At 50.1% G+C, this 24,327-nt stretch overlaps 2 protein-coding genes across 4 annotated transcripts in view; both read right to left on the reverse strand.

The window, feature by feature from the left end:
* PNPO (pyridoxamine 5'-phosphate oxidase) overlaps positions 1-24,327 on the reverse strand; it is a 200,072-nt gene that overhangs the window by 149,458 nt on the left and 26,287 nt on the right. The window lies entirely within an intron of this gene.
* Positions 11,923-23,764, reverse strand: CDK5RAP3 (CDK5 regulatory subunit associated protein 3). Of its 3 annotated transcripts, none has more exons than XM_012766008.2 (14): positions 23,652-23,764; positions 23,394-23,439; positions 20,276-20,407; positions 19,539-19,639; positions 19,104-19,152; positions 17,942-18,120; positions 17,598-17,734; positions 17,232-17,376; positions 16,737-16,847; positions 15,980-16,058; positions 14,511-14,599; positions 12,930-13,135; positions 12,381-12,552; positions 11,923-12,276 (listed from the first exon to the last, which is right to left on the reverse strand). In XM_012766008.2, exons 1-14 carry the CDS (start codon positions 23,655-23,657, stop codon positions 12,211-12,213), a joined length of 1,518 nt encoding a protein of 505 aa, XP_012621462.2. In that variant the 5' UTR covers positions 23,658-23,764; the 3' UTR covers positions 11,923-12,210. The 3 variants fall into 3 exon arrangements, with proteins under 3 accessions (XP_012621462.2, XP_012621461.2, XP_012621464.2); XM_012766007.2 differs by having other exon boundaries at positions 12,075-12,276; positions 14,511-14,602; XM_012766010.3 differs by lacking the exon at positions 20,276-20,407 and having other exon boundaries at positions 12,075-12,276; positions 14,511-14,602.

Below are 24,327 nucleotides of genomic sequence, written 5' to 3' on the forward strand. Positions count from 1 at the left end.
CAGAGCCCTGCTCGCCCCAGAGCCTCGGGGGATGATCCAGCAAGATCAGAATTAACAACGCCATTGATGGAGGAGGGAAGACACAGAGCATGAGAACAGTCTCCCCTTTCATTGTCTACCCACAATTGTCAAATGAAATAAAGCTTTTTTCTAAAGTGAGCACTGCTGTGATGTGGCCTGCCTGTCGCTTAGTCCAGTCTCATCTGGGGTGTTGCTGCCTTTTGCCAGCTTGCTCTGGTCGTCTATACCTCTAATCTCAGTTTACCACATCGCAGCCACCCTTGCCTTCTGCTAGGAAAGCCCTTTGTCCACCCTGTATCATACTGCGGGGAGGTGACAGAACTAGGTTCATCTGACTCTCTCCATCCCGCCAGGCAGAAGGCAGAGGTGTCACTTCCCTGGAAGGTGTGTGAGGGGCCTGGGCCCTGGAGTCAGAGAAACCAGGCTGCAAGCCACCTTCCCTGCTTACCAGCTAGGTGACCTTGGGCAAGTTTCTTCATTTCTCCAAGCCTGAGTTTCCTTATCTACTAAATGGGTATTAAATTAGCATCATCCACAGTGGTTATGAGACTTCATTAAATGAGATAGTGCTAATGTAAAGCATTCAGTGCAGTGCCTGGCACATTGTAAATGCTTAAAAATGGCAAAGGGAAAGGAATTTTAAAAATACCTATTTCAGGCCGGGCGCAGTGGCTCACGCCTGAAATCCTAGCACTCTGGGAGGACGAGGCGGGCGGATTGCTTGAGGTTAGGAGTTCCAAACCAGCCTGAGCAAGAGCGAGACCCCGTCTCTACTATAATTAGAAAGAAATAAATTGGCCAACTAATATATATATAGAAAAAATTAGCCGGGCATGGGTTATGCCCGTAGTCCCAGCTACTCGCAAGGCTGAGGCAGCAGGATTGCTTGAGCCCAGGAGTTTGAGGTTGCTGTGAGCTAGGCTGACGCCACAGCACTCACTCTAGCCTGGGCGACAAAGTGAGACTCTGTCTCAAAAAAAAAAATACCTATTTCATAGGTGAAGAAAATGAGGTCCAAGAAGGTGAGAAGAGCTAGAGACATTGCAGAAGGGAGGTCTCTGTGTGTCAGTCCACGGTCCCTTCCTGCCCACTCTGTGCTCAGCCTTGCCCCCTGAATTTTGCGGGCTCCCGCCTCTGAGTCCTCCCTGCACGTGAGGGGCTGGTTCTCTCCTGTCAGGACTGCGTGGAAACGTTTGCAATCAGGATTCAAGGCCCATAATTCACCAGTGATCAGATGTAGGGGAGGTGCCGGGACAGTTATATTAATAACTGTGCCGTTAACAACAAGCAAGTGATGTTCTCATAAAGCATGTGTTGGTTGGGGGGGTGGGTTGGGTTTGTTTGTTTATTTATTTATTTATTTCCCTCCAGGAGCGAACACGGCCACATAGAGGGAGAACATTAAATTATCTCTCCAAACGATGCCGGTAATAAGTTGGGCAGGTTAGAGGAGCTGTCGGCAGCTCCCGCCAGACCGCCTCTGACCTTTCCGAACTCCTATCTTTCACTTGGCCTTGTATTATATGGGGCCAATTACTCCCTTCTGGGTGAGCTGTGTCCCTTGTTTAGAGCTGCTGTCTACATGGGCAAAATGTGCATTTTTTCATCAGCCAAGCAAGTAAGAGTGATCATATATTATTTCTTGCCAGAAATCAGAACATGCCATGTGACATGGGAAAGAGAGGGAACATGTAGGGACAAAGGCTTTGAATATCTGAAATAAGCACTATTCTGGGAAGGCAGGTCCTCAGAGACCCAATAATAATAAATCAATAATAATAATAACTAACACTTATATGGCGTGCCTGATGGGCCAGTTTCTCCTCTGAGCACTTTCCATGTGTTGACACGTTCGCTCCTCATAGCAACCCTACGCAGTGGGTACTACCATTATTATTCCTGTTCTACACATGAAGGAAGAGGTCTCACAGCTAGGGGTTGTGGAGCTGAGATTCAATTTCAGTCATTCTGACTTCCCGGCCTGGGTTCCCGCCCACTACACTGCCTCAAATATTCTTCCCTGGGGATGGCGACTTCTCTTTCTTTAACTGTCTGAGATGGGGATGCCCTGGCCCGAGCTAAGTAGAGGATTTCTGAAGCCTGAGAACTCCTTCCTGCCTAACAGAGTCACAGCTATGGCACCCGGGGTTCCTACCATGAGCCAGGCACTATGCTAAGAAACATGTTATGTGCCGTGTCTGACTTGTGCCTAAACCTTGTGAGCCTGGTGCTTTTAGCGTTCCCACTCTGCAGATGAGCATATCAAGGCCCAGAGCTGTCTCTAGCCACACAGTGGCAAGAAATATCAGATTCAAAGCCAAGGCTGACTCCACAGGCCCCCTGCCTTGTACAGCCTCTCCCACACCTCCCTTGCTAGTATTTTATGATTCTAATACTCCAGGCTCAGTTTTTACCAACCCCAGTGCTGGGAGTTTAACCCATTTCTAAGATGCCTGGATTCCCAGGGGTTGGGTCCAGGCCAGGGGATCCAGCCTTAGACAGGCACAGACAGGGAGTCATTTAATTTTACATTAAAAGAGAAGGTCCCCTCCTCCATGCCCCTCCCCCTCTCCCCTGCCTCAGCTCCCTTCCAATCACATCAGAGACCCCAGAGGGGGCTTGACCTCTGTCCTCCGGGGAGGTCAGCCGGGGTGACCCTGCCTGTGTGCAGGATCCCGTGAGAGAGGCCCAGCTGCAGGCCCGGGAGGGCTGCAGGCGTACCCGGAAACGGGCTGGGGTCACCGAGGGCGGCCCAGGCTGGGGAGGGGCTTCCCCGGCCCTTTGTGAGCCGTTGGGCAGGGGGAGATTAGTTCCACAGGCAGCCCCTGTGTCTCCAGAGAAAGGGGCTATTATGGAGCGGCTAAAAATACAGGGCACAGCCCACCCCACCTCCCCTTTTATTGCCATGGAGATGAGGGGAGGTCTCTGGGAGGGATGTGGAGGGAGGGAGAATGAAAGGCAGGTGGAAACAGGGGAGGAGAGGGGAGGGGTGCACTGGGAGTCAGTGAGGGGAAGGGGGGAGGGGGAGAAGGGGGTGGGTAGAGCTCCTGCCTGCCTCTCTCAACCCGGGTGGCTGGTGGGATCTCACAGCTCCATCTCCCTCATTCTTTCCTCTCCACATCCTGCCTGCCAGGTCACAGACGATGCCTGGGGGCTGCTGGGGCAAAGAGACGTTTGCCCCTACCCTGCGGCTGGCCCTGTGACCTTTGAGGGTGAGGGGTCCGACCATCTGGGATTAAATTGCAAGATGGCCACATGGAAGGCAGCTGGTGAACAGCTGCTAGGCCTCCTCCAGCCTCTGGACATACCAAATGCCCCAAATCATTGACTCTCAGAATCATCTGACCAAGTTTCCACCACAGCGTCCCCACCAGATATTGATCCAATGTCATCTTAAGGTCTTCAGTGATGTGATTTTCCCACCTGTGCTCTGTGGGGCGCCTTTGCTGTCAGATAGGGCTTCCTTACATTGGATGGAAATCGGTCTCCCTCTTTACCTCCACACACAGGCTCTAGCTCTGCTCTCTGGGACTGTACAATAGAATAAAGTAGACATTTAATATTATAGAAAGAATGCATAAAAGTCTGACCCTTCTTGACATGAAATATTTGAAGAAAGCTGCTGAGAAGTTAGCTTTGTTGGAAAAAACATTATTCATAGTTTTAAAATGTGCAAATCTAAGTAAAATAGATCTGAACACTGGGTGGGCAGAAGAAGGGGCTTCTTGAGATGCCAGGGTCCTGGGTGCTGCCTTGATGTCAGTTCAGAGGTCATGGATGGGGGCTTTGGTATGTTTCAGCAAACTGGCTATTAGCTGATTCCCCAGCCCAGTGGGCAGAGTTAAAATTTGCCTGGGGACTGTGGCTGGACTGTGACTCTACACCTTAGTATAGCTGCAAACTGGAGAAACATCCTCCACCCCAATTGGGATGCTCTTGGAAAGAGAGGCCAGCTCCTGGCAAAGTGCTAGAGGCCATATATTCTTATCAGTGAGGTGAAAAAGAAGGGATCTTCCTCTTTGGGAGCTAGTGGATCCCAGGCTGGCAGATTTGAGGTTCCATCCTTTGGAGAATTTCAGGGATTCCAAATTGACTGGGCTCTTCCAACTGGCAAGGGCACAAGCTCCAGCTTGCACTCTGGGGAGCCCACCTGGCAAACCTCAGGCCAGCTTCTGACCGCATTAAGACTCTTCTTGGCAAGGAGGGTCCTCCACAAGGCTGCATGGAGCAAGGACAGTGGAAGAGGGAAAAGAGGCAAACTCCATCGTGGAGGAATTCAGACTCTAGTTACCTTTTTTTTCCTCCCCCCAACTCTCACCACCTGGGGTGGCCTGGTAAGCAGATTCCTTAGGTAGACATTTGGAACAGGCATGGTTTAGGTGCAGGAGGCACCAAAGATAAGCTGAGAGTTGTGGTTGCACTGAACAAAGGCGATAGTCTATGCTCAAGAATAGTTGTTTCAAAATACCAGGCATCGGCAGATGTTGGAGACAGCCCTGATTCTTGCATCTAGAGAGGAAAAGGAGATAAGTCCATACACAGCCCCCATTCGAACCATGCCAGAGCCCAGGCTGTCAAGAAAGGCAGGCATACCTGCTGTTGCCTCTTCCCTCTCAACACTGGGGCTCCTGCCCAAATGCTGGTGTCCAGATCGTCTTTATGACTGTTTTAAGAAGGAGTGACAGAGCCTTTTAATATCCCTGACAGCCCAGGATGTTTTAATAGATGGCGGAGCTGGGCTTCAGGAGTTAAGAAAAGAGAGCAGAGCTGTCAGGCCTGGTTTCTATGACAGACCTACTGATCAACTGGATGACAAAATAAAATACGGGGCTGTGTCTCTCCTCAGTGCCATCAGGTTGACAGACAGTCTGTCACTATTGCATGTCATCTTTCACCTCCTAATCACCGAGGCTTAGGGGAAACCTGTGCTTCACAGGAGTCCCTACAGGATTTCCACCCAAACCTGCCTGCTGAACACCAGGCTTCTATTTCAACTCCAGTGGGTGTTCTCTGACTTTCTAGAACTCTTCTATCCATAGAGCCCTGCCTCAGTTGTTGCTGCTTGTTAAAGGTGATTATAGGTCTTACACCACAGCTCAATATTCTGCAAAACAGATGGGTAGTGGTGGCAGCTATACAAGAATATGAATGCCATTGAACTGTATACTCAACAAGGGTTAAAATTATGAATTTTATGTATCTCTTGCTACAAAAACAAAAACAAAAACCCACAGATAGAGCAAGGAACAAACAAAACAAGTTTCGACCTTTGCACCTGCGTAAGGTGGGTGTTCCACCCTGTGTGCCCACGACCTAACCTGTCGCAGGGCCAATTCTGGTGGCTCTACATCCATGAAAACACCGGCTGCCCACCTCCTGCTTCTCTGTCTCTTCCTCCCCTTCCTGGTTAATAGGCCTCAAGGACATTTTGGAGATCAACACCTGAAGGCTCCTTATCTACACTTTTCCAGCACCATGTTTGGGGCTGGTCTGCCCAGCAGCTCAGTGTGTGGCTAATGCCTCATTGGTCACATCCTCCATGTGTCCTGGCAGGTGAGGTCTAAGGGATTCTCCCAGGTTTTGTTTCGTTTTATTTCAGTGGGGAAGGAAGGCAGCAATTTCAGGGGCCACCGACCTTGTTTTTTCTTGAGCAGCGGAATGAAACCTGAGAGAGAGCACGGAGTCCTTCCCTCCCCACGTATTAAGGCTAGTTGTGCTGGGGCCACTCTCCTTGCTACCTGCACGCCCAGGGTTAAGGGGCAGCGCTGATGCTCCTGGATCCCGGTTCCCAGCTGCAGACAGCTCCAGGTGAGGAGCCTCCCTCCACCTTGCTGGCCCAGGGCTCTGCGTTCAAGTCCTCTGCCAAGAGAGAGTTAAGGGCTTGAGTTTAATTTGCCCGTTAATCACAGTTAAAAGAAGTAATGAGCCTCTCCCCAAAGCCTGGGTGTTTCTCTGCAGATTAAGCTGCAATTTGCATAGCCCCTTTATTCATTCCCACCTTCCCCTGTGGGGCGGCTTGTCCTTTCAGACACAGCCAAGCGCAGCCGGCGGCGGGAGCGGTTTGACAAATGGCTTTGCCATGCGCGTGGTTTGGGCAAGAGGGAGGGAGGGGAGCGCTGGGAGGGAGAGGGCAGCTCCCGACAGTAATGGATAGCTGGGGCGTTAAATAGTGCAGAACTTTTTATTAGACACACAGGAGAAGTTTAAATATTCAAACTGGTTTTCTTTGAAGCCTGGGGAATGAGAGGAGGGTGGCAGGCTGGCTAAGTAAGAGTTTACTCAGGGCCAATTTACTCAGAAAGACCCTGCTGGTCACCGGAGAGGAAGGGCATCTGGAGGACACAGGCAGATCCAGGTCAGCTGGTACCCCCGGGCTCCACACCCCTGCAGCAGCCCTGACACCCTCCTGCTGGGCTCCAGCTCTGCCAGGCGACAGCCAGCCTGGAAGCAGCCCCTCAGGGCCTGATTACCCAGGGTGCAGAACAGCTTGGGAAGCCCAGCATATGGGTGCATTCAGTAGATGGGGGCTGAGGCCCCCGCCATCCTCAGGGTAGGCACTCTCCTTGGTGGAGAGATTTCAGTCTAGCCATCAGTCAATTTTATATTTTATTTTATTAAAAAAAATTTTTTTAGAGATGGGATCTCACTCTGTCACCCAGGGTGGAATGCAGTGGCATGATCATAAGTCACTGCAGCCTCCAACTCCTGGGCTCAAGTGATCCTCCTGCCTCACCCTCCTGTGTAGCTGTGACTACAGGCATGTGCTACCAAGCCTGGCTAATTTTTCTACTTTTTGTTTTTTAGAGATGGGGTCTCACTATGTTGCCCAGGCTGATCTCAAACTCCTGGGCTCAAGTGATTCTCCTGCCTCAGCCTCCCAAAGTGCTAGGATGATAGGCAACAGCCATTGCCTCAGTCCATTTTATTTATTTATTTATTTATTTATTTATTTATTTATTTTTCTGAGACAGATCTCACTTTGTTGCCCAGGCTAGAGTGAGTGCCGTGGCGTCATCCTAGCTCACAGCAACCTCAAACTCCTGGGCTCAAGCAATCCTCCTGCCTCAGCCTCCCGAGTAGCTGGGACTACAGGCATGCGCCACCATGCCCGGCTAATTTTTTCTATATATATTAGTTAGCCAATTAATTTCTTTCTATTTTATAGTAGAGACGGGGGTCTCGCTCTTGCTCAGGCTGGTTTCGAACTCCTGACCTTGAGCAATCCACCCGCTTCGGCCTCCCAGAGTGCTAGGATTGCAGGCGTGAGCCACCATGCCTGGCCCAGCCTCAGTCCATTTTAAAAGCTGACTTAACTTCAGTTTTCTTCTGAACTTCTAGTGTTTTGTGGTACTCTTCCTTTTTGCTAACTTATGAGCCACATGATCATATTTCAGGGGTCACAGTCACTTTAGCAATCATTAAAACAAAGTTCAGAAGAGTTAGAGTTCAGAAAAGTTTAAGTTTGAGACTCCAAGGGGGACACAAAGGTAAACAAGACATGATCCCTGCCTTCAAGAAGCTTAGTTTGGGTCAGACACTATGACGCTGTCAATGAGTCCCCCCAGGACAGCTACGCAGAATGCTGCTTAGGGAGGGAGTGGCGAACTCTGCAGGGGGAACTGGCAATCTCCATGGAGATGCATTTGGGCTGGGTGTGGATGGCTCAGAGGGAGCCAAGAAAAGGGTTGGGGCTTTAGGGACACATGTGGGTTTGGTAGCTTGGGTGGGTAGCCCAGGCTGGAAAGGCAGGTGGAGGTCCACTTATCAAGGCTGGCCTGCTACACTAAGAATTTGGGAGCTAAGGAGACATCAGAATTTCTAAGCAGGGAAACGACTAGGGCAAAAAGGCCCATAGCAACATGGAAAGAGTGAATTACAGAGGGGATCTGGTAGAAACTGGGGAACCATTGATGGAGCCAAGGGAGATAGGGAGATAGGAATTAGCAGATAGTTCTGCCCCACCCCCTCACACAGCTAACATTTGAGTCTTACTGCACCGGGCACTGTTCTTTTTTTTAAGAGTGGGGTCTCACTCTGCTGCCCAGGCAGCATAGCCTCAAACTCCTGGGCTCAAGCGATCCTCCTGCCTCAGCCTCTCAAGTAGCTGGGACTACAGGTGCATACCACCATGCCCAGCTAATTATTTTATTGTACTTTTGTAGACAGGATCTTGTTATGTCACCCAGGCTCAGGCACTGTTCTAAGTGCTGTCACACTCACCACAGCCACCTACCCTGAGGTTGGTAGTATCTTTGTCCTCATGTTACAGGTGAAGGAAAAGAGTAGAAAGGTCTAGTGACTCACCCAATGTCACACAGGGAGTGAGAACAGAGCCAGGCACAGTATGAAAGGCAGTCCAGGTCTGGAGAACATGCTAATCACCACCACATTTTACTGTCTGTTACTTTTACTCAATTTTGTATGTGCATGTACAGGAGTGGGGAAAGAGGAGAATAAACAAATGGCTATTAAAAGATGTAATCAAAGGCTGGGCACAGTGGCTCACGCCTATAATCCTAGCACTCTGGGAGGCCAAAGCAGGAGAAGCGCTCAAGATCAGGAGTTCGAAACCAGCCTGAGCAAGAGCAAGACCCCGTCTCTACTAAAAATAGAAAGAAATTAATTGGCCAACTAAAAATATATAGAAAAAAATTAGCTGGGCATGGTGGTGCATGCCTGTAGTCCCAGCTACTCGGGAGGCTGAGGCAGGAGGATTGCTTGAGCCCAGGAGTTTGAGGTTGCTGTGAGCTAGGCTGACCGCCACGGCACTCACTCTAGCCTGGGCAACAGAGTGAGACTCAAAAAAAAAAAAAGATGAAATCAAAACCAGTAACATGACAGGTATGAGTGTGGGAGAAGAGAAGTGCCCCAGGACCTGAGTTTCTTTCTCTCTCTCTCTTTCTTTTTTTGAGACAAAGTCTCGCTCTATGGCCACAGGTAGAGTGCAGTGGTGTCATCATAGCTCACTGCAGCCTCAAACTCCTAGGCTCAACCAATCCTCCTGCCTCAGCCTCCCGAGTAGCTGGGACTACAGGCACACACTACCACATCTGGCAAATTTTTAAAAAAAATTTTGTAGAGAGGGGTCTCACTATGTTGCCCAGGCTGGTCTCAAATTCCTGGCCTCATGAGATCCTCCCGCCTGGGCCTCCCAAAGTGCTAGGATTACAGGTGTGAACCATCATGCCTGGACATGGACCTGAGTTTCTAGGGGAGATGCTATGCAACATCTGGGGAATTCATGGTGGGGAGGGGGATGTATGTGAGCAAGCAGGACTCTACAGCCTCAGCACAGTTGATTCCTGCTCCTGAATGCTTGAGATGTAATTTACTTTGTCCTCCACTGCAGGCCAGGTCTCTGGAGCAAGTCATTCTTTAGACGGGTGGGGAGACATTCAGTCTGAATAACAGATCATTCCCTGCCCCACACTGGCAACATGAAAGGAGTTCTAGATGTGCAGGACTCCACTGTCCCTGGAAAGCCATCAGTGGGGGCACAGGAGTGGGCTGCCAGAACCCAGACGAATGATGCTTAGCACTCCACTTAGCCCGTGTTCACAGTCAGACACTGCAGGCTGCAGTGCAAAGGGATCCCGCTTTTGTGGACTGTAAAGAGAACCGCACCCTGAGAGGGCATGGTAGAGTTGATGCAGGAGAAAGGCTTCGTTCGGGCAGAGAGGCAGTAAACCAGGCTGGGGCAGTGGCTGGATTTAGCAGGAAGAAGGATTTTGGAAAGGCGACTCACTGCTTCTTTATCTGGAGCGAGGTGACTAGTCTCAGCCAAGTAGTGAGAAGCTTGCTTTAAATCCTCTCTGGAAACAGGTGGGTTAAAAGTCAATGTAAAAGTCTAGTGTGCTCTTGGCAACATAATTCACGCCAAACCAAGCATTCTAAGGGTGTAATCTTTTCCTGCTGCCTCCCTCTTTCCCCAAACTTTTTTAAGCAACCCTGGAAATTCGACTGCTCAAAACTTTGTCTTCAAGCTCAGCAAGGAACCCCTCACCTCTCCTTCCCCAGAAGGCAAGTTTGGCCAGGATGCAGAGTCCTTGTCATTGTTCCCCAAGCCAAAAGTAAGAGTTCACGTGTCCAGGGAGTGCGTCCTCTGTGCCAGGCACTGTTCCAAGAGCTCTGCATATCTTAAGGCATGTAATTCTCACGATGACCTCTGAGGCAATTCTGAGAAAAACCAGTAGGAACTTAAATGAAACCAGAGTGAAACTAAGGGGAATGGGAAGCAGGCCTGAAGACACAGAGTCCCCCTGCTCGGGGTGGACTAGCCAGGAGGCCCCTGCAGCACCTCCTGGCCACGACGCAGGAAGCAGGGGAACCAAGGGCAAAGGAAAATCAATACAGTGTTGCGGAGTTAGAGGCTTTTACGAAACCATTTTTCTCAGCCTGGGGGTTAGGGTGGGCCTTCATTTCACCAGTTAAGCAGGAACCTAATCCCTCTGAGTGAGAAGTCCCCTAACCACACTGCTTACCAACGTGGCCAAAACCTGCTGAGAAAACCCTTTCTTTCCAAACTGATTTCCCTTCCTGTGAAAATGGCCAAACTTCAGTGAGCACTACGTCCCTGCACTGATCCTAGGCGGGGCAGGGCGCGCAGGGCAGGTGCTTGTCTGCAAGGGCAGGAGCAAGAGCTCTAAGGCCTGCACCCAGCCTGCCATGGTCATCTCGTCCACAGGGCTTCTCCCTAAAGCTCCGTCCCTGTGAGTCTGTGCAACAGCTGGCGACTGGGTAAGGGACATCACTGAGGCATGGGTAGCACGCCTCAGTGAGCTGATGGCGACTGCATGAGGTTGGCCAGACGGCCAGTGGAGCCAGCAGCTGAACAGGTGGGGCAGAAGGCAGCGGGCTTTTCTCAAGGGAAAGGGGACCAAGAACAGACAGTTCCCTAGGCCAAGAGCCTCCACGATGCTGAGGACACAATGCAGGCCACTAAGGCTCCTTTATGCCCTTCAAGTCTAAGGACAGTTTTACCTCCACATGCAACACAAATATTTTTTCCCTTTTCAATTCCTGGACTTCTTATTTCAACCCCCTGTCCCCCAAAAGGAGGTGACCAGGCAAAGATTGGGGGGAAGCGGCAGGTTGACATTAATTGATAGGAGCAGCTTCGAGCAGTTCATGCTGCCTTATCTCTCTCCTTTGGATAGCGTGTGTCCGCCGGAGTCCGCGGGGTCGGTGATTAATAGGGGCCATCACTCACTGTCCAGGACGGCTGAAAGGCAGCAGGGAGGGGGCGGCCCTCCCCAGAACTGAGATAACAAGCAGCAGGAATAATGAGTGGTGTCACTCCACTTTTCATTTTGATGGAAAGTCATTACGGGAGTCAACGCCAGCGACAAAGAGCCATGAATCAACTGCTCTGCTATGAAATTAAAATCGAATTGCTGGCCACCCCCAACCCCTACCCTTCCTGGGAAATGGGGATGGGTAGGTGGCTCGGGAGAGGGCTGCTATCCCGGAGTGGGCTCTATCCGATCACAGAGCAGGCAGTTATGGGCAGGAAGTGGACAGGCAGCCAGTAAAGGTGACAGCTCCTGTCTCCACCTTGTTTATCAGACCCTTCCTCCCCAAACTGCATTTTCCCTCTGCCTCAAGGTAAGCTGTGATTAAAAGAAAAATACAGCTTTGTTGGCTCCAGCAGGGCTGCCGCTCGACTGCTTGCCTTGGGCTTCTGGCCTCAGTGGGGCAGCCTGGGCCTGGCTATGGAGAGAAAGGGCCCAGCGGGCTCAGCCATCCCAGAGCCTTGCCAAATCATTTGTGGATTTGGGGTCCTCCTTACCACCAGAAGCTAGAGAATAAAGGCCTGGAAAACCCACCTGGATCAAGAACCCCATGAAAACAGGTGCACAGACTCAACTCCAGGCTTGGAGAAGCATTATAAGTAACTGTCAGTAGTGAAGCAAGAGTCTTCATATTTTATTAAGTGCACTAGACTAAGTAGAAAGAGAAGCTGTGGTTTCAGGCTGACAGGCCACACGGGATTGTAGACAATCAAGACAGCCTCTCGTAGAGACAACAGTGAGTGCCAACGTTATCATCCAAGTGATGGCTCCTTCCTGTGGCTTTCTGTCCTCTGATCTGCCTGGTTTCTTGCCGGGAAAGGCTCCACAACATTGGCCCTGGCTGTCCCACCTCCATCCCGAAGGCTGAGAAGATGGGCAGGCAGGAACATGGAGGGTGTCACAGGGAGGTTCCCATCAGATTCACAGGGCGCCCGCTGTACCTCTTGGAGATGTCAGCTTCAATCTGAAAGGCAGCAATAACAAGTGGGCGGAAGCCAAGAGGTGCAGGGCCTCGTTCTGCAGAAACTGGGGTCCTCCCCCTGCGCAGGTTTCCCTTTCCTGTCTTACCAGCTTCTGCAGCTCCTTGGTCTTCTCCAGGAGCAGGTCCAGCTTGGGCTCCAGGGCTGCCTGCTCCTGAAGCGCTTCCTGCTGCTTCTGTACCATCAGCTCTTTCTTCAAAGCCAGCAGCTGGGACTGCTTCAGCTTTTGCTGGAGGAATTCAGTGACTCGGTCCACATACCTACACAGCGCGGTCAGGTGAGTGTGTGGGGTAGCTGTGTACCCTGAGCATTCCTGTTCAATTGCTGGGAAAGGTAAAGCTTGGGAAACCAAACCCCTAATTGGCCTCTCATCCTCACATCCTTAAATCCTTTTTTTGTAAGGAATACCCCATTTTCCAGTTCCCCTGTCCTACTTGGGAAGCAGATTTTGCCTGCATACATCTAACCACGCCATCTTGTCCCAAGAGAACCCTTATCCCCAGCAGAAGGCAATGACTAGGAGGTAGGGAAGGCCAGGAGGCAGGGATGAGGCCTGAGGGTCAAGGAAGAAGGGAGGGATACAGCGAGGCAGAGTTCCTCGACATGGCAGAGCCCTACATCAGGGAGCAAGCCAGACCTCGGTGAGGCCAGGATCATAAACAGGTGTTGCATTCGGAGATTGGTGAGCCGGCCAATCAGATCCTGCAGCACTGATGCCATGGTAACCATCTTCTCTTTGGTCTGGCCCTGCAGGATGGCTGGAGCCAGCTGGAATTGGCTCACAGATAGGATGTCTGCTTCCTCACTCATCTCCACCGCTCTCTGGGACAAGAAGATTTCAAGCTGAGGATGGAAGAGGAATTGGTTCAAACTGAGACCAGAACTCAGAAGCTAAGGCCTCAGACTGCTCAAAATGCAAGAATGAGATGTGAGGGCCCAAGTCTGGGTGAGAAGAGGTTATCTCCTCTGAACACTTTCATTGCTAGAAACTCAACAACTCAACATGAGTGCTCAGGGCTGCCTGTGCTCTTTGGTCCTCCATTCCCATCTCAGGCCTGCCTGGCTCTGCACCTCCAACTTTCCTCCCCAGCTGTGGGTCAGATAACTGAGAAGACAGAGACTCAAAGGGTTCTGTCTGCCCAGTCAAAGTATTTACTTTCTCTCCTTGGGAGGAAGGAGATTCTGGGAATAGGAATCCCTGCTTTAGAAGCCATCAATTCAGAAAATGCTGAAAAGAATATGAGAACCAGCCATACATCTCATCAATCTTATTCTGCCATAAAAATTTGATACCTTTTGTCCTCCTCTCCCCTTGAGGTTAGGAAGACCCTCTCTAGGCAGAAAGAGGAGAGAACTCAGTGATAACTGAGAACTTTCAGGAAGCTCTCCCAACCACAGGCTACTAGGAAGGGAACAGACCCAGAGATTAACAAAGATGGGCCGTCATCTTCCCCACTCCACAATGAAGGTCCCAGAACACTGGCTCCTTACACTGAGCTGCTCAGCACCTTAACCCAGGGATTGTACTTAACACAAATGAGATGTTGTTCCTAACCTGTTTAAAATCTCCAACAGCTTCTCAGTCTGCTCAGAGTCAAACCAAAGTTCAGACTCTACCTCTGAGCTCCGATTCTACTCCCTGCCAGCTCCCTCTTCTCAGTCATACCAGCCTCCTTGCTGTTGGTTAAACAGGGGAGGCACGCTCCCACACCGGGGCCTCTGCAGTTGCTCTCTCTGCCTGGGAAGCCCTTCTGCCAGACATCCCCTGGCTCTCTCTGCACCACCTGCAGTCTCGATTACAGGTCACATTCTCACTAAGGCCTTCCCTGACCGCCAGATACAAAACCACAGCCCTTGCCAATAACCCCCATCTCCCTCCCCTACTTTCTTTTCCTCCACAGCACTTAGTACTATCTAACATACTGCCTGTTTTACTTATCTTCTTTCTTGTCTGCCTTCCCCACTAGAACATAAGCTCTATGAGCTCAAAGACCTTTAACTGTCTTGTTCACTGCCCAATTCCTGGTGGCTAACACAGTACCAGGCCCTTATGAGGAGCCTGATAAATATTAGTTGGATGAATATGGGGTGTCCTAATAGGTGAGGCTCCTGCACCAGGACATGGAAAGCACTCAGCACCCTTGTCAGGTCAGATGTCTGGAGTGATGCTGCCTGTGCTGGTGCCACACCTCCCCCAGCATCTCTGAGATGACAGTACCTCCATGAGCTCATCAATGAACTGATTCCGGGTCTCAGGGTATTCAAGAAGTGTCAGAGCATCTGGACCCCTTGCAACACCTTCTGGAGCTGCTAGGAAGAGGACAGAGAAGTGACTAAGGATCTGACGACCACAGAAGGAAAAGACCCTCAAGTTTGAGAAGCCCTGGTGGATCAATATAGACACAGACTCACTGCACTAAAACCTCCTTCCAACCTCCTTCCTGTGTCAACCAAGGGACAAGGTTACCTTTTACCAGGTGACTAAGCCTCAATCAGGCTCTACTTTCCAACCCCAAGTCCGAGAGGAGCTGGGTTCAGGGGAGCAGAAAGGCTGGCTCTCTGCGCTGGTGGGTGGCAGCAGGTAAAGTTTCATCCTGCACTGCCCTCTAGTGGCGAACACACGGCTACATCCTCTCTGCAGGAGGAGAGGGAGGTCAGGTCAGACTCTAGGGCTGACCCACCCTGCTGGAACCCTCCCAAAAGACTGGCTCTCTAAAAAGTTGAGAGTTTCTAGACTTAATTTTAACACCTTAACTGCCACGTGAGTTTTATTTAACTCACAATAGTTTTGAGCCTGGGGCCTTGTGAAGCAAAACCTGGGCAAAACCCTGCAGTTGGTTCATGCAAATCTTACTTGATGTTCTTATTGTTACAATTAATTGACACTTTAATTCTCAAAATGTGGATTAAATGAATAGAAGTCAATAAATTTCATTTTGCTATGTATGTTTACCTTTAAATTACACTTAAGCCTGACAAGTCAAGAAAAACACTTTACACTTACGAACTATTTTTCAAGTTTTCATATTACTTTTTCTATTACTAATTTTCAAGTTTTTATATTATTTTATTAAAAAAACACAAAAAAATTAAAAATAACTTTTTCATTTAATTAGAAAGGATTGTTTTGTTTTTGAAGTTTTAATTCTGTTTTCATAATAAAACAATGTGGAAAACAATTTTTTTTCTTTTTGAGACAGAGTCTTGTTCTGTTGCCCAGGATAGAGTGCTGTGGTGTTAATCTAGCTCACAGCAACCTCAATCTCCTGGGCTCAATCGATCCTTCTGCCTCAGCCTCCCGAGTAGTTGGGACTACAGGCATGTGCCACCATGCCTGGCTAATTTTTTCTATATTTTTAGTTGTCCAATTAATTTATTTCTATTTTTAGTAGAGATGGGGTCTTGCTCAGACTGGTCTCGAACTCCTGACCTCAAGCGATCCTCCCGCCTCAGCCTCCCAGAGTGCTAGCATTACAGGTGTGAGCCACCACACCCGGCCCAATTTTTTTTTCTAGTGTGGCAGTCAGTGTGTTAAGAACCTCTCTTAGTCCCCCTCACATCCTCATCAAGATTCTCAGAAACAAATGTGTGAGAAGCCTCATCTCAGCAGTGCATTTTTTTGTTTCTAGAGACACGGGAGCCCTGGAGCACCCCACTTTCGCCAAGGCTGCAGGGGATGGTGCTTACCCTCGGTCCCGGCTTCCAGCACTGTGATCTGCAGAGCAGCAGTATCATCTCCCCAGTCGATCCCATCACCCCCAGGGTCCTGGAAGGAGAGCAAAGAACCCAGCAATGTTGGGAGAACTTACCTGAGCAAAGGAGCCCTTGATGCATTCAATGCACGTTCCAATTGCATTAAGGATTTGCAGCCCTGACGTAGGTGACAAATATGTCAGTCTGGGCCCATTTACGTTGCTATGATCATCCCTGCTTTGTAGTTTCCATCCACCTGCCTACCCTCACACCTTGCCCCAAATACCAGGTCAAAAACTCTGACCTGTCACTTTTGAAACTCTGCCTCCCTTGGACTACACCTGGTCTTAGAGCTGTGAACTTCAAGTGATGCCTTTACAAACTCAAAACTCAAAAAACCCTTTTTCTTTTTGAGACTGAGTCTCACTCTGTTGCCCAGGCTACAGTGTTGTGGCCTAGCTCACAGCAACCTCAAATTCCTGGGCTCAAGCGATCCTCCTTCCTTAGCCTCCCAAGTAGCTGGGACTACAGGTGTGTACCACCATGTCTGGCTAATTTTTCCTATTTTTAGTAGAGATGGGGTGTCACTCTTGCTCAGGCTGGTCTCAAACTCCTGACCTCAAGCAATCCTCCTGCCTCAGCCTCCCAGAGTGCTAGGATTACAGGCATAAGCCACCACACCTGGCCCAAACAACCCTTTTCTTATGGTTAAAGTAGTGATCACAGACAGACAGATCAAAGGGGACCCTACCTTTGAGTCTGATTCCAGGGAGATGCCCCAGTCAATTCCAGCAGCCTCAGCAGAGATGCCAGAGTCAGTCCTCTCAGAAACTGCCTCCAGCCCAAAGTCGCCCCAGTCAATCTAAAAGGGAAAAAGAGTATTAACTTGCAGAAGGTGGGTAAAATAAAGGGGTGGCTGCCTTCCCACATGCCTTAGCTGCTTCTATAGGGAGCACACTGATTAAATGCAATAGCCTGCAAGGTCCCCCAAAGAAAGCCCATTTTTCAAAAAGCTCATGCAATGGAGGGTTTTGGTTCAAAGCAAACCAGCTTACTGAGCACTCACCTACACTCAGAAAAATAAAGAAGTAGGGCCTTCTGGGCCCTTCCACCTATAGGCTAACAAATCCCTCTTTCTTGCTTCTGGGGCTCTGAATCCAGGCCCTAGAGTTGGGCTGTCTGTGGGAGGGTGGGGAGCAGCTCCCACTCCTTTGGTGGTAGCTACTTATAATGAAGCTCGTCTTACCGCGTCTTCTTCCACCTGCTCAGGAGGCTCCTCAAGGTGCGGCCGCTCCACCACAGAGGGTTCTGTCCCCGTCCTCCACTCGTACACCGTTGAATTTCCCCGCTTCTGCACAAACCGCAGCATTGGCAACACCTGCTCTGTGGGGCTTCAACAGGGCACATAACTGATTCTCCTGCTGACCACTCATGAAGGCAAACCTGGCTTCAGCCTGGGCTGTGTGGTCAAATGGGCAAGGCTCCCACTGGTTCCAAGGTGTTAAATAAAGCTCACATGTCATGTGGGAAAAATATAAGTAGAGAAGAGAGACAAGCCAAGGAACATAGGTAAACCATCCCCTTGCTAGAGAGGAGCTGAGGTTCTCTTTACCTTTCACAAACAAACCCCACACAGGCCTGGTACAGGTCGATGGCTTCCCCCAGAGACTGAGCTGCCGCCCCAATCTCAGCCAGCTGACTTGGCAGGTCCTTCACCAAGCCCAGCAGTTCTCTTCGGACATTGTCTCCCTAGAGAGGGTAGAAGCGGGGGGAGGGGAGGGCGCTGAGACAGAAGTCGTGAGAGGTGGAGTCCAACAGATTAAGGAAAACATCCAAAGACCAGAGAAAGGCAAGACATGAGCCCAAGAGGGGCACAACTTGGCTGAGGGCTCAGGCCCAGCAAGACAGACAGAGGTCTAGGTGCCATCCCCCTGCAACGAGCCCACTCCTGCTCACCGTGATGCCATACTGCTTGCACGAGTGGAAGAACTGTTCCCGCATCTCAGCGGCCCCTGCCTGGCCCTCCTCCTCCTTGCGGCTGTATTCTTGTTGCAGCTGCTGGCACTTGGTGATCTGCTTCTTCAGTGAGGGGATCTCATAGTTGACATTCCGAACCAGGAGGCTAGAGAGTTCCACTGAGAAGGGCCCAGGAAATTCAGCCCAGGACATGCACACATAAAGTAAGCATTCCCCAGGAAACAAAAACACACCCTGGGTGGTGGTGAGGAGCAAGAGGTCGGCCTCCCAGGCCCTCCCCTTCCTAGCTATGAAGCCTAAAACAACCCTCATCTGTAAAACAGTGACAATGATATTTATTGTGAGGATGCAAGAGAGAATCCATATAAAACACCAAGCACAATTCCTTGCTTTTGGTTGGAGCTCAGTAAATATTAGCTATTATTATTGGTATTGATACTATTCAGAAACAGAACCCAGGCCGGGGGCGGTGGCTCATGCCTGTAATCCTAGCACTCGGGAGGCCAAGCGGGCGGATTGCTCGAGGTCAGGAGTTCGAAATCAGCCTGAGCAAAAGTGAGACCCCGTCTCTACTATAAATAGAAACAAATTAATTGGACAACTAATATATATATAGAAAAAATTAGCCGGGCATGGTGGCGCATGCCTGTAGTCCCAGCTACTCGGGAGGCTGAGGCAGTAGGATCACTTCAGCCCAGGAGTTTGAGGTTGGTGTGAGCTAGGCTGACACCATGACACTCACTCTAGCCTGGGCAACAAAGCGAGACTCTGTCTCAAAAAAAAAAAGAAACACAACCCAAACTACCACCAGCCCTTTAGTGGCTCTCTCAGCCACCTGATATGGGCACCAGGATGACCCATGCATCTTTTGCCTGGTATATGGAGGGGATGGAGACAGCACATCCCCCAAGAGGTGAGTGGTAGAGGACCCACACACCCCTGCTCGGCCAGGCACAGCAAATGCCTGCTACCTGCCTGATCCTCCTCCTTCCCCAGCACTCTGTGGAAACTACAAACAGGCAACTCCTATGCCCCACCCTCTTCCCCCACACAGACTGTGCCTCCTATAAACCTGGCATCTCAGAACTCTGGGAATGGGTTTCCCCATGGGTGCCAGGACTCCCAGCCTGGGCCACTTTACCTAAGTAGGTGTTGTCCTTCTCATACAGGGATATAATCTCCTGCCAATCCTGAGTAAGATCAGAAAGAGGAAGTAAGCCAGAAACACATTTGACAGCCACATCCCCACTCAGTCCCCACACAGGGGAGGCTCCCCAGCCTTCGCATCACATCGAATACAAACTTCTTGTCCTCCTGCAACTCATAATGTTGGCTGCATTACACACGTTATTTTCTAGAGTGTGGCGCCAACAAGTGATCTCCAAAGCAGGGGGTATGAAAATTTAAACCCAGGGGTAGGATCTACTTTTGGCATAAACTACTGAGACAGAGCAAAAAAGTTCAGCAAATAGTCTATGTAGGCATCTCCACTGGACCCTCAGAGAGACCAGAGAGGCTTTGACCCCTGGACTGGATGTCCCCAGCTGCACATTACCAGCTGTCAGCTCACACTTGCCTTCATCCGCTGTGAAGAGTAGCGGCCAAAGATATTTTTTGTGGAGGCCTCAGTGCTTTTGAGAAGGTCCACGATTCTTAGGCAGTGGAAGTAGTGAATGTCTGAAAAACAAGGGAGAGTGAGGACTTTTAGAATAACAATATCTTCCTCACCTACCTGGGTGCTGTAGATGGCTGTAGATACAGTATGTATACTGTACTGCTGGTCATTTTAGCATGTAGCTTTTTTTTTGAGACAGAATCTTACTCTGTTGCCTGGGGTAGAGTGCCGTGGCGTCAGCCTAGCTCACAGCAACCTCAAACTCCTGGGCTCAAGCAATCCTACTGCCTCAGCCTCCCAAGTAGCTGGGACTACAGGCATGCACCACCATGCCCAGCTAATTTTATATATATATATATATATTTTTTTTTTTTTAGTTGTCCAATTAATTTATTTCTATTTTCAGTAGAGACGGGGTCTAGCTCTTGCTCAGGCTGGTTTTGAATTCCTGACCTTGAGCGATCCTCCTGCCTCGGCCTCCTAGAGTGCTAGGATTATAGGCATGAGCCACCGGGCATGGCCGCATGTAGCTCTTTCCTTCATTATTTCACGTAGAAAGAAATCAGCATCTACATCCCAAATAAAAATCTCTCTCTCCTTCTTGGGGTCAGTCCTGGCAGCTAAACAAGGAAGCAGCTCAGCTGATACATACTACTCCAGGAAAGAGGGGACTCCAGTGACAGCCCCAAAGCACTCACAGGACCCAGAGAGCAGCTGGGCTATCTCTTCGCTCTCTGGCATGTCCTGGATGGCAGCATTGATCTTCTCCCGGATCGTCAGCACCAGACTCTGCCATTTCAGGCTGCAGTGCCTTCTGTCCACCAGCCAGTCTGCAGGAGAAACACCACATCACAGCGTTCCCATTCATGTCACCAAAGTTGTGTCACTAATTCAAGTGAAATACCCTGAGATGTTGGTCTAAAAGTTGCCTTTATATCGGTTAAGGTATGGGGGTCATGGGAAGATGAGAATAAAAACATGCCCTGGCCGGGCGCAGTGGCTCACGCCTGTAATCCTAGCACTCTGGGAGGCCGAGGCGGGCGGATCACTCAAGGTCAGGAGTTCGAAACCAGCCTGAGCAAGAGCGAGACCCCGCCTCTACTATAAATAGAAAGAAATTAATTGGCCAACTAATATATATAGAAAAAATTAGCCGGGCATGGTGGCGCATGCCTGTAGTCCCAGCTACTCGGGAGGCTGAAGCAGCAGGATTGCTTGAGCCCAGGAGTTTGAGGTTGCTATGAGCTAGGCTGACGCCACAGCACTCACTCTAGCCTGGGCAACAGAGTGAGACTCTGTCTCCAAAAAAAAAAAAAAACAGGCCCAAAGAGATGCTTGGGGGTAAGCAGACTGACAACCTGACTCCATCTGCAGTGTGATTTTTAGACAGCAACTGTCTCAACACAGGGATAAAGAAAAACTTTAAACTGGTCCTGACATGAAAGTGCCACTTTTGACCATTCTAAATTCTCCATAATATTTTTGCTTCTATGGGTAATTATATCTTTCTTGCTGAGAGAGGATGCTCTTTAACTTCCACTTCCTCAGGGCTGGGATTAACCATCATAATGGAAAATACAAGATGGTTATGCCAAGTGCCGGATGAATGAAAAACTGCAAAGCCCCTAATACCTACAGCACTATAAGGACTAGATACCATTCTTCACAGTGAAATACACCCTATAAATATGAATACCAGTGGGTCAGTGGGACTGACCTCTTGGCAGTTTGGGCCCAGAGCTGTGGCTTGAGAACCAAGCATGTTTCCTTAGAAGGAGAGAGCTAAGAGTTAGGCTTTGTGGTCAGATGGTTGTGCGGATTTTTGGGGTTTTTGTTTTTTTAGACAGAGTCTCACTCTGTCACCTCAGGTAGAATACAGTGGTGTCATTGTAGCTCACTGCAACCTCAATCTCCTGGGCTCAAGCAATCCTCATGCCTCGGCCTCCTGAGTAGCTGGGACTATAGGCAAGCACCACCATGCCTGGCTAATTTTTCTTTTTCTTTTTTTTTTTTTTGAGACAGAGTCTCACTTTGTTGCCCAGGCTAGAGTGAGTGCCATGGCGTCAGCCCAGCTCACAGCAACCTCAATCTCCTGGGCTCAAGCGATCCTCCTGCCTCAGCCTCCCAAGTAGCTGGGACTACAGACATGCGACATCATGCCCGGCTCATTTTTTCTGTATATATTAGTTGGCCAATTAATTCCTTTCTATTTATAGTAGAGACAGGTCTCGCTCTTGCTCAGGCTGGTTTCAAACTCCTGACCTCGAGCAATCCACCCCCCTCGACCTCCCAGAGTGCTAGGATTACAGGCTTGAGCTACCGCGCCCAGCCTAATTTTTCTATTTTTAATAGAGACGGGGTCTCACTCTTGCTCAGGCTGGTCTTGGACTCCTGAGCTCTCTACCTCTCTGTGCCTCAGTTTCTCCACATGTAAAATGGGGATAATAAGACAGAGTAGAAGGGGGAATGCAGGTAAAACACTGAGCACTGTGTCTGGCACATGGCAAGGACTCAACAAATCTTAGTTATCTTAATTTTTATATCAAGTGCCTAAAACAGCACTTGGTATAGAGCAAACATCCAATGAACTATTGTTTCATTGGTCCTTTTCATGATCAAGAACAAGGTCACACACCAAGACTGTACATGAACTGAAGAGCTGAGGACAAATATGAAGTGAAGCTAAAGAAGCTCTACTTTGGGACTAAATGGTCCCATATAGCAGTAAATTCAGAACCTGAATTCTACCAACTAGTCGAACACTGGGGTCTCACACTAGCATCAGTCATACTCCTTCTGCTGTACCCCTCTAAAGTTTTCAGAAAGAAAAATTCTGTATATGTCACAGAACTAGAAGCAGAGGACTGAGGTGGTCAGACAGACACCATCTCAAGGAAGACTGGCATCAAATCAATGAACCTGGCTGGGTGCAGTGGCTTACCTCTGTAATCCTAGCACCCTGGGAAGCCAAGGTGGGAAGATCACTTTAGGGCAGATGTTGAAGACCAGCCTGAGCAAGAGCAAGACTCCATCTCTACTAAAAATAGAAAAAATATCCAGGTGTGGTGGCACATGCCTATAGTCCCAGCCACTCAGGAGGCTCAGGCAGGATAGCTTGAGCCCAGGAGTTTGAGGTTGCTGTGAGCTAGGCTGATGCCATATGGCACTCTAACATGGGTGAGACTCTGTCTCCAAAAAAAAAAAAAAAAAAAAATAATCAATGACTTTAATCTCTAATAAGCATTTAAAAATGCCAGGAGCTGTGCATATGCCCTGGTGGTATGGTCAGATGAAGAGGCCCTTCCCTGGCTCTGAAGTGGGGAGAAGGTATGTAGGCCAGATACAGACAACCCAGAGATGGCCTGGCTGCTAAAGGTCTTTATTTCCAACTGGGTCTTAAGTCCCTCTTCTTCCTAAAACCAAGGAGAGATGGATGCTTTTAAAAATGAAGGAAGAGAAAGCTTTTTTTCTGGCGCAATGCAAACAGCATGAAGATTGAGTCAGACAAACTTTAAGCTCCAATTCAGAAATGCCACTTGGTTGACTGTCTCTAAAGAAAGCCATTTATCCTCTGTCGCTGAATGACATGATTTGATAACACGTTATAAACGTTAAAATAGAAAACGCAAGTCAAGTAGACTCCATCCCTCAGCTCTCAGCGAGGCATGTCGGACCACAGATGGGAACATAGAACAAGGTGAGTTGTCAGCACCTCCACCCAGGCTTTCAGTCGTCAGAGATCCTAGCTTTTGGCAACAGGGGGCAAAGGACAGGCCTCCCCCCACAGCCGGCCGCGCGGGGGGCGCTCCCTCCTACCGAGCAGCTTGCTGGTCTGGATGTCGATGGGCACATGCTGATGGTCCTGGCGGGAAACACGGTGGGGAGAGGGGTGTGAACGCGGGGAGGGGACGCGCCACTCGCGCGCTCATTTCACAATCCCAACCGCCACCCTGTGGGGCCTGAACGATGGGCCGGGAAGGAAGGCGCCCGCAGGGAAGACGGGGACGCGAGTCAGGGGTCGTGGGTCAGTCCCCATTCCCCCAGTGGCGAGAGTCCCCACTCCTGTCCTCACACCTGCATCTTTCCCTCACTTCCGCTTCCGGCCGGAAACCCAGGTCCCGCCCCTCCACTAATCCAGCGCGGGTGTGGCAGAGCTTCAGTGTAGGCACAAACGGTCCTCCTTCTGCCACGTAGCCGCCTTCCGCAGAGCCAATCAGGGCACACGCTCCACCCCCGGAGCCTGTGGGGGCAAGCCCCGCCCACCCGAGGTTCCGAATGGCAGAGCCCGGGAGGGGCGGGAGAACAAGGGACAGCCAATGGGAGACGCGAGGCGGGCTCAGTCTGGAGAGGGGCGGGGGTGCCTAGAAAGGGCTGCAGCGGAGGCGCTATCGCGACAGGCGGCGCCCGAGAGCCCGGCCGGGCCGCCTTTTCCTCCCGTGCACCTAGAGCCCTTTCCGAGCCGATTAACGTGTCTGCGGGCCGGGTCCTAGCGCCGCCCCGGAGCCCTCGAAAACGCCTTCTTCCTTCCTTGCTTCGTTTTACCGTCCATAGCAGTTTGTAGGTCTCTTGTGGCACTTGTCACGCTTTACCTTCCCATTCAGTTTATCTAATAGACGTGGCTGAGCATCTGCTACCTGTTGGGCAATCAGGACAGGGAAGGGGAGGGAGGAGGGTCTGGGAGGCATCCCAAAGATCACACCTACATTGAGTCTTGAAGAGCTGCAGAGAAGGGGCGATATGGGGAAGGATG

The sequence above is a fragment of the Microcebus murinus genome, chromosome 18, assembly GCF_040939455.1.
Source record: "Microcebus murinus isolate Inina chromosome 18, M.murinus_Inina_mat1.0, whole genome shotgun sequence".
In the NCBI taxonomy this organism is placed as follows: domain Eukaryota; kingdom Metazoa; phylum Chordata; class Mammalia; order Primates; family Cheirogaleidae; genus Microcebus; species Microcebus murinus.

Bases quoted from the DNA above. Each gene is read 5' to 3' on its own strand.
- CDK5RAP3 (XM_012766007.2), bottom strand. The intron at 19,153-19,538 runs GCAAGTGTGAGC...GATCTTACTCAG, and splicing joins ACTCTTCACAGCGGATGAAG to GATTGGCAGGAGATTATATC. The intron at 17,377-17,597 runs GTAAAGAGAACC...GCCCTGTTGAAG, and splicing joins GTGGGGTTTGTTTGTGAAAG to CCCCACAGAGCAGGTGTTGC.